The 22964-nt window shown below is 56.2% G+C and overlaps 2 protein-coding genes across 45 annotated transcripts; one reads left to right on the forward strand and one right to left on the reverse strand.

Annotated features, from left to right (window-relative positions):
• Nucleotides 1–59: 59 nt before the first annotated feature.
• Nucleotides 60–11352, reverse strand: DCAF10 (DDB1 and CUL4 associated factor 10). The gene is made up of 7 exons (XM_050987463.1): nt 11030–11352; nt 10481–10594; nt 8095–8292; nt 6815–7017; nt 6587–6697; nt 5530–5675; nt 60–4354 (listed from the first exon to the last, which is right to left on the reverse strand). Exons 1-7 carry the CDS (start codon nt 11305–11307, stop codon nt 3986–3988), a joined length of 1419 nt encoding a protein of 472 aa, XP_050843420.1. The 5' UTR covers nt 11308–11352; the 3' UTR covers nt 60–3985.
• A 25-nt stretch (nt 11353–11377) lies between these two features.
• Nucleotides 11378–21876, forward strand: TRMT10B (tRNA methyltransferase 10B). Of its 44 annotated transcripts, XM_050987470.1 has the most exons (9): nt 11409–11537; nt 13927–15389; nt 15441–18168; nt 18567–18851; nt 19296–19448; nt 19793–19871; nt 20153–20220; nt 20395–20518; nt 21213–21876. In XM_050987470.1, exons 3-9 carry the CDS (start codon nt 18013–18015, stop codon nt 21404–21406), a joined length of 1059 nt encoding a protein of 352 aa, XP_050843427.1. In that variant the 5' UTR covers nt 11409–11537; nt 13927–15389; nt 15441–18012; the 3' UTR covers nt 21407–21876. The 44 variants fall into 44 exon arrangements, 41 of the variants coding, with proteins under 41 accessions (XP_050843453.1, XP_050843452.1, XP_050843463.1 ...); XR_007780565.1 differs by lacking the exons at nt 19296–19448; nt 19793–19871; nt 20153–20220; nt 20395–20518; nt 21213–21876 and having other exon boundaries at nt 11415–11537; nt 15441–15914; nt 16016–16052; ... (2 more) ...; nt 17690–17818; nt 18567–18689; XM_050987469.1 differs by lacking the exons at nt 18567–18851; nt 19296–19448; nt 19793–19871; ... (1 more) ...; nt 20395–20518; nt 21213–21876 and having other exon boundaries at nt 11415–11537; nt 15441–15914; nt 16016–16052; ... (1 more) ...; nt 16300–16365; nt 17690–17993.
• Nucleotides 21877–22964: the final 1088 nt, after the last annotated feature.

The raw sequence follows: 22964 nt of genomic DNA on the forward strand, positions 1-22964 counted from the left end.
TTTTAGGGGGCGGGCAAGAGCCATCATCGCTCATTTTCCATAAATAAAATGCGTTTCAATTCAGTGAATTATTAAATGTTTATTATGCAAGCAAGAGAAACTGTCCACAAATAGTAAGTTACTGTACGGCTGTAAGTACAATACTTCCAAAGCAGTTCTGATACTTCATATACGGTATTAAAAGGCTACAGTTTTTACTAGGAAATCTCAGGTATTTCAAAATACTCTACATGCACAATTTGTTTCTGTATTAAAAACCTTATACTTAACTGAGGATATTTAGTGCTTTAGAAAATGCACCTTTGACTAAGATCAACCAGTGAGAAGTTTCTGTTTCCTGCAGGTTAAAAACACGATGGGTCTTTGACTTTGTCCTTTCTCTCCAACGTTTTAGAATCTTGTAAACTAAATTTTTTGAAACCTTTCATTTGGCAAGTGTATTTCTTTTTTCCCCAAAAGTTTAGATGTCCTAGAGCAAAAGACCCATGTAATTCGATGTCAGAACCTTCTCCACATCAGTGCTACCCAAATTAAAATCACAACACAAACAAACAGAAACAAAGCCCACTAAATTAACCAAGAGCCCTCCCCCCACCCGAAAAATCTGATGTTTACATTCTAATTCTGGTAGTAGGCATCGAGCTGTCCTTACCCCAAGACTCCACGAGTGCAAACAATCGTGTGTGTGTGTGAGTCGGCACCGCTGTGCTTTTCCTCTATCCCCATGGTGTGGCGGTGCCGTCCCTGCGTGTCCCGGCGCGGTCGCTGCCGGCACACCGGGCTGCGACGGGCGGAGCACCGGCCCCGGGAGCGCCCCGGCCCCGCGGGGCTGCCCCGCCGCCGGCCGCTCTCGGGCGGGGAGCTCGCAGCGCGAACCACCACCAGAAACGCCGTGAATGCACCCCGTGCCCCGGCGTGAGCCACCCCGCCACTCGGGCAGCGCAGTCCTGCCTCCCCCTCGGAAACGTCTCCTTACACTTGTTTCACAGTTTTGTACACTTCTCGAGGTCAAGCATTCAATTTTTGAAACACAACTAGAAGATAAGCTTTTTTTTTGTGTTTGACTACCTAGAAATAACCCAAAGCTCACCAACACATAATTTCATTGTTTCAGTAATGCTACTGAGAGAGAACTGAAAACACTTGCACCACCACATGACTGTGAGGCATGTCAGCTGTAAGCCACGGAGAAGTGACCTTCACAGGTAAAACATGGTAAAGCCTTCATGGAAAACTTCCAAGTTTGTTGAAAAGGAGTAATCAATCAAATGACCAAAATCTAAGACTACCTACTTACTCTAATTCAAACTTATTACAAGTGTCATCAGAAAAACTAACATTTCTACAGCATACATGTAAAGATTCTGTCATTTTATGCATCTGCTGGACACGCTACAAAAGCATCAAGGTGACCAAACCCCTCCACCAGGTGAGCTGCTGGTCCCGGGGCCAGGCAGGGCCTGCCAGCCAACCACAGGTGCTATCAAGGAGTGCTGGTGACACATCTGTCACCCATCTGTCACTGCGGGGTTATGGTCCTCTATACAGAAAGGGGAGTGTCCAAAGCTCAGCACAATACTGGTGTAAAACACAGCGTATCATGAGGTAGAATTAAAAAGGTAACACTCAGTGCATATTCACAGGCATAGCGTTACAGTCACTAGGGATCCACCAGTCTGAGGAGGTTCTGACAGGAGAAACAAAAACAGCCTTGGAATCACGGACACAGCCACCCCAGAACCGCCTCCGTGCCGTGGGGGCTCCTCCACCTCCAAAACAAACCCTGTGCAAGCCCGTGAGAACTCCAAGGCTCTCTCACGTGTCCCTGCAGTCCCTTCCGTGATGTGTAATAAAAGATTAAGTCAGGTGAGAAAACACCAGCCTGGCAGTGGGGCAGCAAACGCCTGGGGAAAAGCTGCTGTAGGCCTGGGCAGGACCGGGGCTCTGTTCCCCAGACAGCCTGGCCCATACAAACTTCTTGCAGCTCTTCCTTTGCATACAAGGCCTGCATGTGCCGTGCTTGTCCCCACGTTTCCTGCACACGGCGCTCCCAGGGCGCTGAACCACAGCCAAGGGAATGCCCTGAGGGCTGCCACAACCCGGCTGGCCCTCCTGCCCCACCCGCAGGCTCGGGCCAGCAGGAGGGATGATTGCCCTCAGATTGCCTAACACACACAATTGAAGGCTTCGTTTTACCCAAGAAATTCTCCAAAAGAGGAAACTAGGGATTTTCTTCTGTCATGATGCAGAGGAGGCTTTATACTACCCACATAAATACAAAGCTACAGGAAGGTCCTCAGGCTTACTTTTCCAGCTCTCTCACGTCCCTAAATGTTGTCTTTATCCCCAAATACATTTTGCAAAAGGCTTTGTAAGAGTCAGCTTTGAACAAGTGTGCTCTGCTGAGCCAGAGAGATGTACCTGAACACCAAGAGGTGACAGTCCTTTCAGGTAAAGGTCCCTGCTGAACTGAGTGTGTGACTAGTCTGCAAAACTTCAGTGAAATACTAGAAAACCCTCATCTTGGAGCGTGTAAGGGATGAGAATGTTATGAACTGACATGGATGTACAACACCTGTGCATTTACAAGGTTAGCTCTATTAACTCGAGGGCTGACGTTTGTACTCTGGGTGTGACCACAGAATCACAGAACCCCCTGAGCTGGAAGGGACCCACAGGATCACCCAGTGCCACCCCTGCCCTGCCCAGAGCCCCAGCAATGCCACCCTGGCCATCCCTGCAGTGCTGTCCAAGCTCTGCTGGAGCTCTGGCAGCCTCGGGGCCGTGCCCATTCCCTGGGCAGTGCCAGCAGTGACCCTCTGGGGGAAGAACCTTCCCTGATCTCCATCCCAAATCCCCTGGCCCAGCCCCAGCCGTGCCCTGGCCCTGTCCCTTGTCACGGCAGTGAAGAGGTCAGTACCCACCCCTCCTCTGCCCCCCAGGAGGATGTTCAGTAGCACCATGAGATCTCATCTCAGACTCCTCCAAGCTGAACAAACCAAGTGATCTCAGCTGCTCCTCATACAGCTTCCCCTCCAGGGTTGAGCAGTACAGTGTTCCACACCCGATAACAAGCCTGGCCAGATCCAGGTAAATCTCACTGTTGACAGGTTTGCTTTTAATCCTCTCCCAAACTGACAGCACATGTGAGGAAAGGCTAACCTGGTGATACTAGGGACACATCCAAATTAATTTCTCCCACAGCTAGAGTGCAGCCAGGTGGGAAATACCCAACATCAGCAAAATGCCACCATGATTCAGATGTGGAAAGGCCCCTGCAACAGACACCTGGCAGAGGGGCCAGAGCTGCCCCGCTGCACGAACCCAGAGAGATCCTCTGGGCTGAGTGGTGGGCTCAAGGGGAGCCTGCCTGTGCAGGGGTGGGCCTGGGTGACCTCCAGTGGTCCCTGCCAGCCTAAGCCACACCGTGACTCATTCTAGCCAATGACAACCACATTAACTTAGAAATGAAAGCAAAATTCCTTTTTCTTTTTCCTTTTTTCTCTTTTTTTTTTTTTTTTTTTTTTTGGTGAGAGTAACTAACCGTGTTGCTTACGTGGACAAGCAGTCCCTTATCTACTGATCACCACAGAGTTGCTTCAGTGACAGAAGAGGAAGCAGAGGTGAGGCAGTCCAGCTCCTGTGGGACAGGAGGTACCTGGGCACCCTGCCCCTCTGTGCTGCTCCAGACAGCCCACTGGAGTTGTGCTGAAGGAAACAATCAAGTATGAGGGTACAAACACAGCAGGACAGCAGCCCGATGGCACAGGATCAGCAGGAGCAGAGGTCTGCCGGCAGGGCTGTGGGCTCACAAATGCAGGACCCAGATCCACATGGTGCTGGCCTGAAAAATCCTTCCAGGTCACATCCCGAGGCCACGGCAGCCGTGACCTCCTCTGGGCTCAGAGGTTTTGGAGAGAGCACGCTTCCACTCAGCAGAAGGAAAACCCACCACAAAGGTCCGCCCGCGGGGCCGCGGCCGCGCCTAGAACTTTGGCTGGTAGAGGGAGACGCGTCCGCTAAGGCACCCCGAGGCGATCTGACAGTGCGTGGGCGAGAACTTGGTGGTGAGCACCACGTCGTTGTGGGAGTAGAGCGAGCGGATCTCGCGCAGGGGGCTGGCCTCCCGCGGCAGGCAGTCCACCAGCTCGCTGCAGTGCGCGTCGAAGCCCAGCAGGCGGATGCCGAAGCCGTGCGGGGATGAGATCATGCGGCCGTCGGGGCTGAAGCAGAGCTCCTTGATGTAGCCCCGGCCCACGTTGGCCTCCTCGATGCAGTGCGTCAGGCGCAGGGAGCAGCGCGGGGACACGGGGCGCACCGGAGCTCCTTCCTGGAATTCATAGACACAAGTCCACTAAAGGGAGAGGCAGAGAAAGGGACACTGAAAGAGAAGTAAAGCACTGCAAACACACATTCCCTCCCCCTGCACCTCTACAGGTGACAGCAGCTCACGTGAACAGGTAAGGGCACAGGAGGGACATGCTCCTGCTGACCTGTTCCCACTGCCTCAGCATCTCCCAGCCTGTGAACTACCCAAGCAAAGCAGCTGCCCGGCACTAAAGCTGCTATTCTGATAAATGGGTGCCAGATATAATCTTTCCAATCTAGGTAACATCTGCAGAAGCAAAGCCTAATCCTTTGGCCAAGCACCCGCTCTGATTTAGTAAATATTAAAATTAAGTCTGTACAGTCAGATTCAGCTGACTGTACCTCAGAGCAGATCACTGGCATTTTATGCCTTTGACTTCAAAAGGAATGGAATCCTGAAGCAAGCAGGTAACAGATTTTTGAAGAAGGTTATGAACAGCTCTGCAGGCAGTTTGTTATTTTTGAGACACATTAAGGACCCCTGTCTGTCATCTCATCATCTGATATCAGAACAAATGTAAAAAAAAGAATCAATGACAAAGTTTATATTGTGCTGATTCCACTTCAGCCCCAAGACAAGCATTCCTAGCTTTGTTTCATGCACCCTTCTGAAATAACCACATGAAAAGTACCAATGAATATTAATAAAACAGAGTAAGGCAGACTCTAGTCCTAAGAAAAATTATAACTCAGTCATCACTACCAACCCAATGTAACATTTTGCATGTTACAAAAATTTTGTGTTGTACATCAGTTTAATTGTAGCAGAGCCAGCATTAAAATTTATAACCAATCTGCTGAGCTTCCACTCAGTCCTCTACACTTGTGTAAAAGGTTACCTTTACAAAGAGTGACTTCTTCAACAACAACAAAAAAATCCCAAATAAATGCACAGAGACAACAAAAATCCCAACAAAACCAAATGAACCTCAACTTACATCAGCAATCAAAGTAACTGAAACATTTATTATTGGTCCAGTACAATTGTTTACTGTTGGTCAAGGTAGAGGAGCAGAATCTGCAGCTTGCAGCTGAACTGTAGCTGGTCTTATGTCTTCCTGCATCAAGGAAAAGGCTTGAAGCAGGTTCTACCAGGAAGATAATTTCAGAAAAAAACCCAAAGGCACATATTTGAAAGAAGAGCAGGAGGCAAGGTGTTACCTCCTGGTCATCTGTGTTGCTGGAGCAGCGCAGCAGCGTGGCCCAGCCCTTGGGGTGCAGCTGCAGCGACGTGATGCAGTTCCCACGGTCTCTTTCTCCAGGAACCTCTGGTGTTAACACCTCAAGGCTGTTCCTAGGTGATCCCCCTGCAAGGGAATTACCTGTGAGTCTCAGTGAAATGCACACAGTGACCTCCACCTCTCTCACCAGTCCTGCTGCTGAAATGGGGTCACACCTGTGGCAGCTGCCTTGGCTGCCAGGACAGACTGCACCATCAGGACAGGGAGACTCCCAGGGTCACAGGAGCCCTGAGCCAACACCTGTGGGCTCAGTCCCCACCTCAAACAGCTCCTTTTCATGAAATTTGGTGCCAAGACCTGCACTGAACCCACCACATTTACAAATACACTAACCTTCCACACTCATGCTCCTCATTACTATTGCAGCAAAATCTAAAGAGTGAGGTTTTTATGAGAATTGCTAATTCTCAAACTCGTATGATGTGCTCTACAAACTCCTCCCAACACACTTGCTCAGCTTGCAGCTTTTCTCCCTTCTCCTCCTCACCTCCAGGTAAATCACTCCCTGACATCCAGGTAAGCCTCCTCTCAGCAGTATGTTTCAGCATCTCACAACCACAAGTAGCTAAAAATTAACATTACATTCTTTCAAATTACAAGGGATGCACAAAGTATTCACCCATTTGCCAAATTCATGCTGATTCTCCGGATTTTCCCTAAAGGAAGATTCACAAACTTTGTTCATGGAAAAACACAAGGAATAGGGAGCACCTCCATGAAACAACACACTAACATAAAATACAGATCTTGTTCCTTTTACCAGATTTCTCAGACATAAAACCTGATTAGATCCCCAGGCTTTGGCATGCAATGAGATTTTATTCGTTTAATACAAGTCTCAGCAACACCATTTTTTAAAATCTACAGGTCAAAAAAGCAGTTCTTCACAGTTGTACCCTAGCCTCTTTTGGATACAGTAAACCACAGCCCAGGGTTTCTTTTCATTTATCTCTTTTTGTTTAGTGATCTTTTCCTACCTTCTCGCTGGGAGGGCCGTGACAAGGTTTTCTCAGAGGGTGGCCCTGAGTTGTTCTGGTGGCAGGGGGAGCCCACAGCTCGAGGGCCAGAGGAGCCCGACGACGTTATGTCTGCAAACACACCAGACAGGTGAGCCCAGGGCTGGCCCAGCACAGGTGGGCTGCTGGCCAGGAGCACCCCAGAGCACAGCCCACAGCTGTGCTGTGCCACGCCTCTCCAGCACTCACCTGAGCTCGACGTGGTCCTCCTGGCCCGTAAAATCGGGTAGCTGCCAACCTCTAAAGACTTGTTCAGGTCAAGGTTGTGCAAAATCAGAAGGTAACCAGAGGAGGTGGAGATCAGCATTTTGGAACAGTCTGGTGTCAGCCTCATTCGCATCAGAAAACGGGTGTGAAAAAACTTCTTGTGGGGACATCCGTCCTCTGTGCACCTGGACAGCAAGACAAGCACAGGAGGGGCTGTGCTCAGCTGCAGACTGAGGCCCTGACTGTGCCCACAAGGGTCCAGCATGTGCCCAGCATCATTCATTTAGCTCACCCCAAAACCCTGTTTTAAAGCACTGTCTTTATCCTACTTTTTGATGGAATGGGTGAAGTCACATCCTCCCACAACTACAGCAGTGAGGACAGAACCTTTTGGAAGGAAGAACTACGTTCTGGCACATGACAAGAGAAGCTCCTTTCTAGCCATTTACTACTGCCAGAGAGGCAATGCAAGCTCTTTGTGAAAAATACCTATTTTGCGATTGGCTTTTGGCAAATATTACAATCAATATTATACGTGTTATGTTAGAAAGTGACGCTGTATTAATTTTCTTTAGTGGTGTGTGAAATAAATTTTTAGTTTATAACAAAATGTTAAAATAGAAACTATGCTATGTAAGATACTTTTTCTAAAGAAAAGACTTGCACTGAGATAGCAGCCACAGGACACCTGAATCTTTCAGAGAAAGAGAATTTATTGCTCCATTATCAGGAGAAATGAACTTCTTCCTGCCTCACTCAGCCCAGGAGATGCTGTCAGGATCCAGAGGCAGGAGCTGACCCTGCCCAGACAGAATCCTGTGTGTGAATGGAACTGATGCACCACGGATGAGGTGTGTGAATGTGCAACAGGCTGTTGCTTTTAAGGGTTAATCCTCTGTTAATGTGGGGCCTTTCTGGGCTTATGTTGCCCAGAAAAAGGTACCCAGACTGTCCCTAACTCTTTGTTTTTATTGTCTTGTATTGTCCTAATCCTAATTGTCCAAATTATTATTACTCAAATTATATTGCTATTTTTATAACCGTGTTATTACTATCAAACTTTTAATATTTTAAAAACAAGTGATTGGCATTTTCCACATCTTGGTAAGGGCTATAAACTGGTCCCAGTGTTTCAGAGCACAGTGCAGCCCCACTATGGGAGGCAGGCTCTGCCTCCTGCATGGAAAGCTTGGTGCACCCATGCTGGAGTGCCCGTGCTGGAGTGCTGCACAAGGCACTCCAGCAGCAGCCCGGCCCCATACCTGTTGGTGTCCCAGATGATGACGTTGCCATCGAAGCCCGAGGTGACCAGCAGCCTGGTGTTGGTGTCGTACTCGATGTTCTTGACCCAGCTGGTGTGGCCATGCAGCGTGCACACTTTGGTGTTGAGCTTCCTCAGGTCCCAGAGAGCGATGGTGGTGTCGTCGGAGCAGGTGGCGAACAGCCGGTTATCCAGGAACCTGCGGGAGGGAACAGCTCAGGGGGCCCTGCAGGCCAGCCAGCCAGCACAGGGACACCACAGCAGCCCAAACAAACCCCTCTGAGCTCAGCACAGGGACACCACAGCAGCCCAAACAAACCCCTCTGAGCCCAGCACAGAGATACCAGAGCAGCCCAAACCCCTCTGAGCCCAGCACAGAGAGAGCAGAGCAGCCCAAAGCCCTCTGAGCCCAGCACAGAGAGTGCAGAGCAGCCCAAACAAACCCCTCTGAGCCCAGCACAGAGAGAGCAGAGCAGCCCAAACAAACCCCTCTGAGCCCAGCACAGAGAGAGCAGAGCAGCCCAAACAAACCCCTCTGAGCCCAGCACAGAGAGAGCAGAGCAGCCCAAACCAACCCCTCTGAGCCCAGCACAGATTGAGCAGAGCAGCCCCAAACAAACCCCTCTGAGCCCAGCACAGAGATTGCAGAGCAGCCCAAACAAACCCCTCTGAGCCCAGCACAGAGAGACCAGAGCAGCCCAAACAAACCCCTCTGAGCCCAGCACAGAGAGAGCAGAGCAGCCCAAACAAACCCCTCTGAGCCCAGCACAGAGAGTGCAGAGCAGCCCAAACCCCTCTGAGCCCAGCACAGAGAGTGCAGAGCAGCCCAAACAAACCCCTCTGAGCCCAGCACAGAGAGCAGAGCAGCCCCAAACAAACCCCTCTGAGCCCAGCACAGAGAGAGCAGAGCAGCCCAAACAAACCCCTCTGAGCCCAGCACAGAGAGAGCAGAGCAGCCCAAACCAACCCCTCTGAGCCCAGCACAGAGAGAGCAGAGCAGCCCAAACAAACCCCTCTGAGCCCAGCACAGAGAGAGCAGAGCAGCCCAAACAAACCCCTCTGAGCCCAGCACAGAGCAGGTGCCAGCAGCAGCTCAGCTGCCAGCAGAACTGCTGGGGTATGATCAGCAGTGCCTCTGGAGCAAACACAGAGGCACAGCACAAGTTTGGGTTGGTGTGGGGTTTTTTGGGGGGTCTGTAGAATAGTGTGCCAGCCACACAAGAGCCAAAGCACCAGAGGAGCAGGTGCTCAGACAGAAGCCCCACAGTAACTCGGCCTGCTCCCCCCTGCACAGCACTCAGCTCGCTGGGGCTGGCAGCAGCACAGCTGGGACATCAAACAAATTAACAGAGCCTAGAGGCTGCTGAGGAAAAGGCAAGGCTTTCCAAAACACTGAGTGTGGATGGGGCCTCGTTTGAGCACACAGCAACACAAGTCACTCCGTTCAGTGACACAATGAACAGATGGAATCACTGAATTTGCACCGTGCAGATCAAAGGTGAGCACCACTGCAATTCCAGCATGCCTTCAGCCTCAGAAGGACAGGGCACGCTGGCTCATGTTTGGAACTCATTTGGTGAAGGCCCTCCGTTAAGAAAAGCCCTACCTGAGGTAAAAGGCACAAAACACCTATCCAAAACCACCCACTACAAATCCTTTAGGATCCCAGAGCTACCCCACAGCAACAACAGCCAGCTGTCAGGGGAAAAATCCCAGACCCGGGTGAGCAGTGAGCAGTGCTGGTGCTGAGCACAGGGAAGCCCTGCAGTGCTGCAGTGACTGCAATCCTGCTCACTGAGCTGAACGAGGCTCCAGGTAATGCAGAACACAGGTCAGTTCCTCTCACTCACCACAGCAACTGACACACAAATGACACTTTTAAGCCAGCTTTCCCAACACAATCCCAGCTGATGGAAAACATCAGTCTTTCGGGAAAAGGACAACCAGCTTCTGAAAAACATCACCTTATCTGATGGACACGGCACCCCACACCCTATTTGGCTCTTCTGAGTAAAAACACTCAGATTTTTCTACAGTTTTCTTGGGTTTTTTTTGCTTGGGTTTAGTTCTTGGTTGAAGTTTTTTGTCGCTGTGTAGTTGGTTGTTATTTTGGAGTGGGTTTTTTTGCTTTGAAAAACTGAGTGAAGAGCAGCTGCAATATTGTTAGAAGGCACCTTAAATTAACACCTTAAAATCTATTCCCAGAACCAGAACAACTTAAACCCCCTGAATTTAAAAGGAAAAATACTACATGACAAAAACAGTGATAGATTGAGAGTCTTCCTCCTGCTGTCTCCAGCTCTATCCCAGGCAAGTGACAGAGTAAGATTTAACCTATAAAGCCTAAGCACAGGCTGAGTTGTGTCAGAAGGCCCCTCCCGACCCACCTGATGTTATTTACACAGTCTTCGTGAGCTTCAGAGAGAGTCTTGATGTGCTTTGAGGATATTGGGTCGAAGAGCAGGACCTCAGTCTGTTCACAGGCCACGGTCAGCACGGAGCTGCAGGGAGCAGAACACAAACCCCACGTTTGCGGCGGGAGCTGCCCTCCAGCAGCTCCCACAGATTCCCTCTGTCACCTGGTCCCTCTGCCCACACCTTCAGGGGCTCTGAGACAGGAAAGGTAACACTGAATCAAAGCTTTATCTGCAAATCAGTGGGGAAAACCTTGCAAAGGACAGGTTTATCAGCCCCGGGGGACGCCCGGCAGCAGCCGGGGCGGGCACTCGTCGGCAGGATTGTCCCCCCGGTGGCCAGGTGGCAGGGGCAGAGCAGGACCCCTGACGGCAGGTACGTGCCCCAGCCCCTTCAAGCGCAGCCAGGGGTGCGGACAGCGATGACACCTGGCCACCAGAACGGGCCCTGCGCCGCGGCACCGCGGGCACACCCGGGCGGGGAGCCCCAGCACGGCGCCGCCGCGATCCCGGCACACCTACCCGTCGGGCGAGTACTCGAGGTTGAAGACGGCGCCGTGCGTGCGGGTGCTGAGGGACACGGAGTCGGCGGGCTGGATGGCGCCGTACAGCCCGGTCATGGCGCCGAACGTGTCCCGCGCCGGGTCCACGGCGGCCCCGCGGCCCAGGCAGCGCCCGCGCAGCCACGCGAAGAGCCCGCCGGGGGCGCCGGGCCCCGGCTCGGCGGGGTCGCCGTGGCGGAGGGGCTGCGGCTCCGGGCCCGGCTCCGGGCCTGCCTCCGGCCCCGGGCCCTTGCTCATGGCGGCGGCGGCGCCGGCCCGCGTCCGCCCCCTACCGGCCGGCCCCGACACTGCGCCTGCGCGGCCCCGCCCCAGGCCCCGCCCATATGGGTCACGTGTTCGCCACCCCACATGAGCGCTGTGTGTCACGGCCCGGCTCGCTCGGAGCGGCCCCGGGAGCGGGCCAAGAACCGAGGCGAACCGAACCGAGCCGAGCCGAACCGAGCCGAGGTGAGCTGAACTGAGCAGAGGTGAGCTGAACCGAGCTAAGCCAAGCTGAACCGAGCCGAGCGCTGCTTGGCTGCTCTGCTGCGGGTAGGAAAGGGAAGCCCGTCCCCAGCGGCGCTCGCTGTCTGCGCGGGGCCGGGCCGGGCCGGGCCGGGCCGGGCCTGGGGCTGCTCGGCGGGAGAGCTGGCACACAGCGGCACACACGGGCCTGGGCACCAGCGGGCAGCAGGGACAGTGCAGCTGTCACCCGTCATTGCTGCTGTCCTTGCGCAGGCTGGGCAGTTTGCACGGGCGGCGAGCGGCGCTCTGTAGGAACCGCCCGGCTCCCGCTCGGTACCCGCTGGGAGAAAAAGCCGGGCTCAGCCCCAGGTGCTCCCCGGGGTGTGCCTCGGTGTGAGCAGACCTCAGGTGTCTGCTGAGGCGGGCTGGAACCTCCCCTGAACGGAAAATGCAAACCCCCTCCCTCTGAATGATTGTAACTTTGAAATGAAGAGGCTCTCAGGCAAAGATATGGGAGCAGCAATAACAGTTCTTTACCAGAAGAATTGAAAATACAAATACAATGGTACAAAAAAATCCCACTGCCAGAGTGAGAGCAGGCCCTGACCCCTGTGTGTCAGGGTGGTGGCACAGTCCCATCCCAGGGGGGCTCAGGGTGGTGGCACAGTCCCATCCCAGGGGGGCTCAGGGTGGTGGCACAGTCCCATCCCAGGGGGGCTCAGGGTGGTGGCACAGTCCCATCCCAGGGGGCTCAGGGTGGTGGCACAGTCCCATCCCAGGGGGGCTCAGGGTGGTGGCACAGTCCCATCCCAGGGTGGCACAGTCCCATCCCAGGGGGGCTCAGGGTGGTGGCACAGTCCCATCCCAGGGGGGCTCAGGGTGGTGGCACAGTCCCATCCCAGGGGGCTCAGGGTGGTGGCACAGTCCCATCCCAGGGGGGCTCAGGGTGGTGGCACAGTCCCATCCCAGGGGGGCTCAGGCTGGTGACACAGTCCCATCCCAGGGGGGCTCAGGGTGGTGGCACAGTCCCATCCCAGGTGGGCTCAGGGTGGTGACACAGTCCCATCCCAGGGGGGCTCAGGGTGGTGGCACAGTCCCATCCCAGGTGGCTCAGGGTGGTGGCACAGTCCCATCCCAGGGGGGCTCAGGGTGGTGGCACAGTCCCATCCCAGGATGGCTCAGGGTGGGGGCACAGTCCCATCCCAGGGGGGCTCAGCCCTCCTGCAGTGCCAGCTGTGGCTCTGCTGGAGCAGGGATCCTGCCCAAGGGGGGAGTTTTCCTCTGCAGCTCCAGGGCTGCTGGAGCTGGGCCTGCTCTCCCTCTGGGAATGCAGGGCAGCAGAAAGCTGCTCCTCTGGGAATGCAGTGGGCAAAGGCTGCTGGGGTGTCCCAAAGCTCAGATTGGATCCAGGTAGGAATGCTTGGCTCCTGCCCTGGGTGGAGCATCTCCCATGGGAGGGTGGGATTTGATCAGCCCTGCAGGGACACTCAGTGGCCATGGACAGAAGGTGATTAATGATGGATGGGCCATGGACAGCAGAGATCTCCTGGAGGGAGGATGGGCTGTGGGAGGGATAAAGAAACTGCCCATGAACAGAGGAGAACTGCCCCAGCTCTGACAGGTGGGAATGGAACACACACATATCTTAAATCTAGGACAGGGTGTGGATGGGGGCTGTGCCCTGGGGAAGGAGCCCTTCATGGGGACAGCTCCTCTGGCCAGGGCCCAGCACCCTTTGCCCTCCTAAAGTCAATTAGCACCAGGTTTATTCCAAAACTACCCAGGGAGGCTCAGGGTTCCTCATCCCCACAAAAGCCACTGCTTTAGTGGACTGTGAATATTTCTCCTTAAGTTTTTATAAACATAACTGACATAATGTTTTTATAAACATATTAAATGTCAGTAAGTTTTTTTAAACAGTGTGCCCTGAGAGTGTGGAAGCTGCCACTAAAACCTGATTGTCAAAGAGGAGTGTGGAGAGGGCTCCCTGGTCTGGTCCTGTGAGGAGGGTGCAGGACAGGATCTGTCACAGCCCCAGGGCAGGAGCAGCCCCTCCCCTGGTGCTGGACAATGCCTTTTCCTGACCCAGAGATGGGGCAACTGAGAGGCGTTTTAAAAACTTTGATTCCATTTTCAGTCTCATTTGAAGGGTGGGACAGCACAGATGTTGTAATTCACTCCATCACAATCAGAAATTAACAATTTCCTAATTACAGCACACTGTGAGTGTTTCTTGGCCTGTCAGCTTCACCCACACCATGCTGCAGATGCCCTAAAGGCAATAATCTGCAATCTCCCCTCGTGGGTCCCACTGCAGTGCATCTCTCACAGCTCTGTTTCTCCAAGGTGTGCAGTCCCATCTGCAAGGCCACCCTGTGAAACTTGTTTCCAGCTGCATTTCTCTCTCAGCAGTGTCTGTCCGTTCCATGGCATTTCGGAGTCGGCACTTCTTGTCTCAGAGCTTGCACACGGATGCACACTGCTGCCTCAAAACTGCCAGCTCAGTCTTGGTCTGCCTCATTCCTGGGGACCTGCTGGGACACGTGGGGCCGTGACCCTGGTCTCCACAGAGACCTGCCCCAGTCACAGGGGCCACAGCAGGGTGTGGGGCCGGGAGGATCCCCAGTGTGTGCAGGAGTGGTGGAGCCCTGGCTGTTCATGGACAAACAGGGCAAGAGCACAGAGAGGGGCATTAATGCTCGGGGCTTTCTCAGCAGAGCCCCTCTGGGGAGTGGGAAATGTGCTCCTGAGGGGGCCTCAGGCTAACACGGGTGCTCTCCTAGGAAACTGGGAAAAATGTGTCTTTTATTATTGGCTTTTCACAAATATCGCAGTGAATATTATATGTGTTATGTTAGAAAGTGATGCTGTGGTAATTTTCTTAAGTGGTGTGTGAAATAAATTCTTAGTTTATAACAAAATGTTAAAATAGAAACTATGCTATGCCACATAATTTTTTAAGAAAGGAATGAGGTACTCACAGTGAGACAGCAGCCACAGGACACCTGAATCTTCCAGAGAAAGAGAATTTATTGCTCCATTATCAGGAGAAATGAACTTCTTCCTGCATCACTCGGGCAGGATGAGACTGTCAGGATCCAGAGGCAGGAGCTGACTCTGCCCAGCCAGAATCCTGTGTGGGAATGGAATTGATGCACCATGTGTGAGCTGTATGAATATGCACCAGGCTGTTGCTTTTAATGGTTAATCCTCTGTTAACCTGGGGCCTTTTTGGGCTTATTTTGCCCAGAAAAAAAGTACCCAGACTGTCCCTAACTCTTTGTTTTTATTGTCTTGTATTGTCCTAATCCAAATAGTCCAAATTATTATTACTCTACTTATAGTGCTATTTTTATAACCATGTCATTACTATGAAACTTTTAAAGTTTTAAAAACAAGTGATTGGCATTTTTCACAGAAACAAAAGATGAGTCAGTGTTGCAGCTAACCCTCTGTGTGGGACACAGCCTCATGGAACCCCTATCCTGCAGAGGCACCACAGCACTTCCAGCCCTATCCTGTGGGCTGCAGGGGTTTGCAGCCAATTCTGCCTCCTCAGTGCCAGCCAGGTGTGAGCTGGAAGGGTTTGCAGCCAGTGCTGCCTCCTCAGTGCCAGCCAGGTGTGAGCTGGAAGGGTTTGCAGCCAGTGCTGCCTCCTCAGTGCCAGCCAGGTGTGGGCTGGAAGGGTTTGCAGCCAGTGCTGCCTCCTCAGTGCCAGCCAGGTGTGAGCTGGAAGGGTTTGCAGCCAGCTCTGCCTCCTCAGTGCCAGCCAGGTGTGAGCTGGAAGGGTTTGCAGCCAGTGCTGCCTCCTCAGTGCCAGCCAGGTGTGAGCTGGAAGGGTTTGCAGCCAGTGCTGCCTCCTCAGTGCCAGCCAGGTGTGAGCTGGAAGGGTTTGCAGCCAGCTCTGCCTCCTCAGTGCCAGGCAGGTGTGGGCTGGAAGGGTTTCCAGCCAGTGCTGCCTCCTCAGTGCCAGCCAGGTGTGAGCTGGAAGGGTTTGCAGCCAGTTCTCCCTCCTCAGTGCCAGCCAGGTGTGAGCTGGAAGGGTTTGCAGCCAGTGCTGCCTCCTCAGTGCCAGCCAGGTGTGAGCTGGAAGGGTTTGCAGCCAGTGCTGCCTCCTCAGTGCCAGCCAGGTGTGAGCTGGAAGGGTTTGCAGCCAGTGCTGCCTCCTCAGTGCCAGCCAGGTGTGAGCTGGAAGGGTTTGCAGCCAGTGCTGCCTCCTCAGTGCCAGCCAGGTGTGAGCTGGAAGGGTTTGCAGCCAGTTCTCCCTCCTCAGTGCCAGCCAGGTGTGAGCTGGAAGGGTTTGCAGCCAGTTCTGCCTCCTCAGTGCCAGCCAGGTGTGAGCTGGAAGGGTTTGCAGCCAGTTCTGCCTCCTCAGTGCCAGCCAGGTGTGAGCTGGAAGGGTTTGCAGCCAGCTCTGCCTCCTCAGTGCCAGCCAGGTGTGGGCTGGAAGGGTTTGCAGCCAGTGCTGCCTCCTCAGTGCCAGCCAGGTGTGAGCTGGAAGGGTTTGCAGCCAGTTCTCTCTCCTCAGTGCCAGCCAGGTGTGAGCTGGAAGGGTTTGCAGCCAGCTCTGCCTCCTCAGTGCCAGCCAGGTGTGTTGCATTTGCAGGGAATGCCCGACGAAGGCAGGAATGATGCATCTGACTCCATCTTCTCAGAAGGTTAATTTATTACTTTATAATACCATATTCCATTAAAGACTATTAAAGTATTCTATACTGAAGAATACAGAAAGGATACTTACAGAAGGCTAAAAAGATAATAATGAAAACTGGTGACCCTTTCCAGAGTCCAGACACAGAGGGGCCAAAGAGTGAAAACAACTCACAGCAGAATCCAATGGAGCAATCACCTGTGGGTAAACAATCTCCGAACATATTCTGCATGTGAGCACAACACAGGAGATGCAAATTAGATGAGAATTCATTTTCTGTGAGGGTTCTCAGCTTCCCAGGAGAAAAATCCTGGGCGAAGGGGTTTTTCCAGAGAAGGTGAATGTGACACACAGGTGCGAGCTGGGCTGTCGGTGATGGGGGGAGGCAGGGAGACTGATGGTGATCAGAATCCCATTTTATTGTGGGATACAAATGCTGCAGCCTGCATAGCTGCTGGTGAAGCCCAGGCAAGGAAGCAAAAAGGGCCTTTGCATGGTACCCATAGGCGTTTAATTCAGCCGTGCCATAAGGTGATCAGGTCCCAGGCACACCCACATGCAGGTTTCTCCCTCCCCAGGGGCCAGGGTGACCCTGGTCTCAGGGCAGTACAGAGATCAGGGAATTGGGAGGGACTGGCTCAGGCACACAGGAGCAGACACAGGAGCAGGGGAAGGAGCCAGTGGGGTGTAACAGCCTTTTGGGGGAAGCTGCTCGTGTCCCCAGCCTAGGGGTTGCCCCCAGGGTCTCCCATTTCAGGGAGACCAGCAATGTGCCCTGCAGTGACTGGGTTACAACCACAGACACAAACTTATGCACACAACAACATCTCCTGCTGGCAGAGTTTGATGGGATTCTCTCCTTCCAGTGACCCTGTCTGATTGAACCTTCTTGCAGTCTAGGTCTAATTTTCAAAGTTCCATTTGCTTTTGCCAAGGCGTCCTGATATCAAATCTCTGATGTTAACCAGGTCCAGAGTCCCTGATCTGTCTCGTGTCTCCAGGACCCAGCACTGAGCCTGCCTGGACACCCTGGTGTGCCCTGGGGCTGGGCTCTCTCCTCCCTGACGGGCCCTGTGCCATGCTCTGCACCCAGGGTGAGGGTGATGCTGATCCTGTCTGGAGCCTGTGGCTGCTGCTGGGCACTGCTGACCCTGACAAGGGCTTTCCATCCCCTGCCCTTACTGCAGGCAGGCTGGGGGGCTGCAGCCAGGACAGCAGGTCACAGCTGGGTCAGCTCTGATTTATATCCCCTCCCTTTACGTTTCAGATACGTTTCAGATACGTTTCAGATACGGAGCATGACACCACGGAGTTAGGGATGCAGATTTCCAGAGCTGTCTGGGGGCTCGGGCTCGTGACCTGCCAGGCAGCAGTCACTTGGCTTCCTGCAATCCCAGCCAGACGATTGTGCTAGTCATGCAAGTCATCCACTTTTTCCAAATCAGAACTAAATTTTTGGGATTCATTGCCTGTCCAGATTACAATAGTTATCCAAATTCCATCTGCTTATGCCTATCTGCACAGACACAGCATAATGGGACAGAAAAGGAAGAATAACGATAAAATACTTCGAATACACAAAGCAAGGGTGCACAACGGAGGAGCATCCCAGGGAAGTTGTCCGCAGCTGACCCGGCCGGCGGCATCTCTTGTGTGAGCTGGTGACTCCGCGCGGCGACCAACAGGGAAACGGAGAGCGCCGTCACGGAGCGGCGCCGCTCGGCGGGACAGCGGGCACCGGGGGCAGCGGGCTCCGTGGGGAGAGTGTCGGGCTCGCCGGGGCGGTGCCGCAGCGCGGGGGGACGGGCAGAGCGCCCCGGGCCCGCCCCTTCCGCGCCGGCGGCGCGATGGAGGCCGGGGCGGCGGCGGGCACGGAGCCGGCGGGCGAGGCCGAGGCGGAGGAGGCGGTGGTGGCCGAGGCGCTGCGGCTGCTGCGGATCGAGCCCTCGGCCGCGGGCGATCCCAGCGCTGGCCGGGCGGGCGACGCGGCGGAGCCGTGCTCGGTGTGTGCGGTGGGACCGGGCTCGGTGCTCGGTGCGGCGGGGCCGGGCTCGGTGCTCGGTGCGTGCGGTGGGACCGGGCTCGGTGTGTGCGGCGGGGCCGGGCTCGGTGCTCGGTGCGTGCGGTGGGACCGGGCTCGGTGCGAGCGGTGGGACCGGGCTCGGTGCGTGCGGCGGGGCCGGGCTCGGTGTTCGGTGCGTGCGGTAGGACCGGGCTCGGTGTGTGCGGCGGGGCCGGGCTCGGTGCGTGCGGTGGGACCGGGCTCGGTGCTCGGTGCGTGCGGTGGGACCGGGCTTGGTGCTCGGTGCGTGCGGCGGGGCCGGGCTCGGTGCTCGGTGCGGCGGGACCGGGCTCGGACCGCACCGGCCCCGCTGAGCGCCGTGCCCGCTTCCCTCCGCAGAGGAACGCGCTGCGGAAGCGGCGGCGCTGGCTGCGCGTTCTCGCCGCCCGGCGCGGGAAGCGGCGGCAGGAGCGGCAGCGCCGCCGGGCACGGCGGGCAGCGGCGGACGGGGACGGGGACGGCCCGAGACCGGCGCTCGGCTGCGGCCCCGCCGGGCCTGGGCCGCCGTGCCCCCGCCGCGGGAGGGTCTCGGCTGCCCTGGCCACGGAGCGGCTGCTAGAGGCGAGGGCGGCGGGGCCGCGGCTGTGCGTGGACCTCGGCGTGGGCGCCAGCATGAGCGAGAAGGTGCGGGGGTCCCGGCGGCTGCTCGGGGGTCCTGGGGCCTGCTCGGGGATGCTGGGGCCTGCTCGGGGGTCCCGGGGGCTGCTCGGAGGTCCTGGGGCCTACTCGGGGGTCCTGGGGCCTGCTCGGGGGTCTCGGGGGTCCCGGGGCCTGCTCTGGGGTCGTGGGGGCTGCTCGGAGGTCTTGGGGCCTGCTCTGGGGTCCTGGGGCCTGCTCGGGGGGTCTCGGAGGTCCCGGGGGCTGCTCGGGGGTTTCGGGGGCTGCTCGGGGGTCCCGGCGGTTGCTCGGGGGTCCCGGCCAGGCTGCGCTCGGCGTGTGCCCGTCCCTGCTGCGGGCGGGCAGCGGGAGCTCGGCGGAGCCGCCGCGGGCCTGCAGCTGGCGTGTGCCCGAGCTCGGCAGTGGGGTCCGCCGCCCCAGGCCCGGGTCACCGTGCCGCCGTGTCCCCAGGAGAGCGGCCGCCTGGCCTCCCAGATCCGGAGGCTGTACGGGGCGAACCGCCGCGCCGCTCGGCCTTTCTGGCTGTGCCTGACGGAGTTCGCGGCGGGGACGCCCATCTACGAGCAGTGCTTCCGCATGAACGACGGCTTCGCGGGATACCTGGTGAGGGATCGGGGAGAGCCCAGCCCTGGGCTGTGCATCCTGTGTAGAACTAGTCAATAGTTGCTGCTCTCCCTTTCTCAAAGCACCCCGAGAACTTCTGATGAGGAGAGAATTTAATGGAGTTATTAGGTGTGTTGATCGGTGTCTAGAACAAAAACATTGTCCAAGTGAAAAGGAAAAACCCCAGCTCACTGGAGATTTGTAGGATCTGCAAGACCTTAGCAGTTTGTATGAACAAGGCAGCAGTGTCAGTGCCGGGATAGCTCTGTGTCTGGGAGGGGGCTTTGTCCTGGCAGATGTACCTCAGGCTAACAGGCTGCTTCACTCTGCCTTGTGTTTTTGAGATGGATACAACTCCAGAGAGTTACCTGGACCTGTTTCCTTTGGAGGCCATTGTTTATCTCACTCCTGACTCTGAGAACGGTAAGCATTTCACTTTAGGAAGGGGAGAGCCAGGGCAAAAGGCTGACTTTTAGAAATTTCTTTTTGAGGCCATTCCATGCTTCAGGCAAGTTGTCCCTCGCATGGGCTGTCTCACATGGCGCGAGCCATGCTGTGTGCTCAGATCTGGTGCTGAATCTGTTCTGGTGGGACCTGTGTGCCCCAGGCCATTGCCCCTGGGGCAGGGAGGCTCTGCCCAGGGCTGTCCTTGGGAGGGGGTGTGCTGGAGAGCTGTGCTGTGGGGTGACAGCTGCTCTTTGCAGTCCTGGAAGACATCGATCCGAGCAAGGTGTACGTGCTGGGAGGGCTGGTGGACGAGAGCATTCACAAGGTGCGTGGTGCCTGCCCCGTCAGCAGACACATCCCACTGCTCTGCCTGCCTCCCCCAGACTCTGCCTGGAGCCAGCAGCCAGCTGGGAGAGGCTGCGGCAGCGAGAGCCCAGGGCAGGTTTGGCTGGGTGTCCTCGGGCCGCGTGTGAGGCCGTGTGTCCGTGTGTCCCTGCAGCAGCTGACCCTGCGGAGGGCGCGGGAGCAGCGCCTGCGCACTGCCCGGCTGCCCATCCGTGAGTTCATGGTGAGAGCCCCCAACTCCAGGAACTACCACTCCGAGACGCTGGCCATCAACCAGGGTGAGGGCTGGCTGTGTGCCCTGCTCCCCGGGCACCGGGCAGGGGCACTCGGCTGCAGGGGCTGCTCTGGGGACAGGCCACAGAGGGACGGCACTCCTGAGGGCTGTGCCCCCTCAGCCAAGTCTGACAGTGGCAGGGAGGGGTGTTGGTGTCTGTGCCCCCATGGGCTGGCACTCGTGCTCACAGCAGAGGATGTGCTCGTGCTCCTTCCCCTCTGCAAGGTGAATGCCTCTCTGTTGGTCACTGCAGAGGGGCTCATGACCCGGGCCAACTCCGCAAAGTTTTTACCCCTGACGTGGGGGTTGTGTTGCCTCTCCGTGGACAGAAGGCAGAGGAAGGGGCTCTGTGTGCCCAGGGGGTGGGTTCTCCCTGCCTGGGAGTGATAGTGGGAGCACAGCACAGGTGTGGCTCTCTACCGGGGGGACACTGGCAGGTGGCACATGTCAGCCAAGACCGTGATGGAGACACTTGTTCTAGTTAACACAGCTACTGCTTTGCCCAGAGCTCCCTAAAGTCCTTTCCAAAATACCTGTCTGCCCCAGGTGAGCTGCCTCAAGGGGCAGCTCATCAGGTGTGAGGTGGGAGACCTTCTCTGGGTCAGCTGCCATCACCTCCCTCGTGTTCGGTGGGTGTGTGGAGCTGCTGGCACCGTTGTCACAGCACGTGTGTGACCGACACCTCTGTGCCCTGACAGTCTTTGACATCCTGTCCACCTACTACGAGACACGGAGCTGGCCAGCAGCTCTGAGGGCTGGGGTTTCTTCTGGAAAGGGCTACGTGCTGCCAGACACGGCGGATCAGGTGCAGACACCCCAGAGTGCCACTGCTGCCCAAGGAAACGCTTTATTTCGTGGTGAGGAGCTGCACAGGCAGGAAGCACCAGCGTGAGTCTGCACAGGAGACAGCTGTTTGCAGCAGTGGGAGGACCTCGTTGGAGAAACACCTTCTACCTCAGGACTGCAGTGCTGGACCAGGCCGTGCCCCCAGGCAGGAAAGGAAAGCCTGGCGGAGCCTGGCATCAAGTGACAACTGACAGGAGTTCAGTTTTGCTTCTTTGCAGCTGTTTGTCTGTGACTCCTGCACCTACGCTTGTTCTGAGGTGGGGAGGAGAGCTTTAAGATGTTTTCTTAATTTTATTGAAACAGAGTAAGGTGAGGTTGGGATTGCAAAGCTCTGTGGCAAGGGAAAGGCCCTGCCATGGGACAGGAGAGTGCTGCTCCTGCAGGAGAAGGCGGGATGGGGAGCAGCTCCCGAGGGCACTGTGTCCCAGCAGCTTAAACCCACGGACACCTGGTGGGTTGTTGAAGCCTTTGGCTAGTTGTATGCATCTAATATAAAATAAAAGGTTTAGATCCCCATTGTGTCCCTACAGTTACTGGTGAGCGGTGCCTCGTCACAGCTGGCACACGCAGGTCCCTGACCCCCGTGTCCCTGCTGGAGGTACCCGGGCTTGGCTGTGCCCTGCACAGAGCAGTGTCACGTGCCAAGCCACAGCAGAAATGTGTTTGGGGCAGCTGAGCCAGTACATTACCTCAGCCATTGCTGCCAAGGAGCCCTGAGGCCTCGTGGCCAGTGGCAGCAGGACCTGAAGGTCATCTGAGGTAAGTTTGGTTATGTGTTCTCGTTCCTCTCTCACAGCACACCCTTCCACAGCCCAGGGCTCGTGGCTGAGTGTGTGTGACAGGGCTGTGCAGGAGCAGTGGGGGTTTAACCCAAGCCAGGGGTTAACCTGAGGTTAAGCCACCACGGGGGCTCTGTGCTGGCCAGTGCCCGCTGCTGTGCCCTGGGGGCTCTTGGCAAGCTGGGTGTGGAGGTGATCCCTGTCAGTGTCCCAGAGCCGGGGACAGCCCTGTCCCCGCCGTGCCTGGGCAGAGGTGGTGCCATCACTCAGGCCCACCCGTGCCCCTCAGCTGCCGAGTGCAGCCACCCCCCAATATCCCCAGGCTGGGCCTCGGCAGGAGGGACCGGCTCTGCCCTCCCTCCCAGGGCTTGGCACAGTGCCTGGCGGGGAGGCTCAGCCGAGCCACCCTCACCTGGCCAGGCTGAGCGGCCCCTACCGCAGGGACACCGGGCTGCTCCCAGCCAGGAGCCCCCCACGGTCCGGGCTCGGGCTCGCCCTGCCTCGGGCAGACGCGGCCGGGAGCGCTCCCGGGCGGGGCCGGTCCCGCTCTCCCCGGGGCAGCGGAGCAGCAGCAGCAGCACAGCCTGCACGGCCCTCTCCGGCTGAGGAAAAGCAGCTGGACCTGGGATCACTGTGTTCCCTCGGCCACCGAGGTGGAGAAAGCCACCCGGGGTCCTTCCCGTTGGGCCAGGGTGGGGTTTGGTGTCCCCTTGGTCCAGAGCCCGCCTGGAGAGCAGCGTGAGTGAAAGGCAGGCTGAAGGGCTCGCACCCTTCCCCACGGGTGGCAAAGGCAGCCGAGAGAGCACCGTGAGACTGAGCACCTGC

The sequence above is a fragment of the Serinus canaria genome, chromosome Z, assembly GCF_022539315.1.
Source record: "Serinus canaria isolate serCan28SL12 chromosome Z, serCan2020, whole genome shotgun sequence".
Classification (NCBI taxonomy): Eukaryota; Metazoa; Chordata; class Aves; order Passeriformes; family Fringillidae; genus Serinus; species Serinus canaria.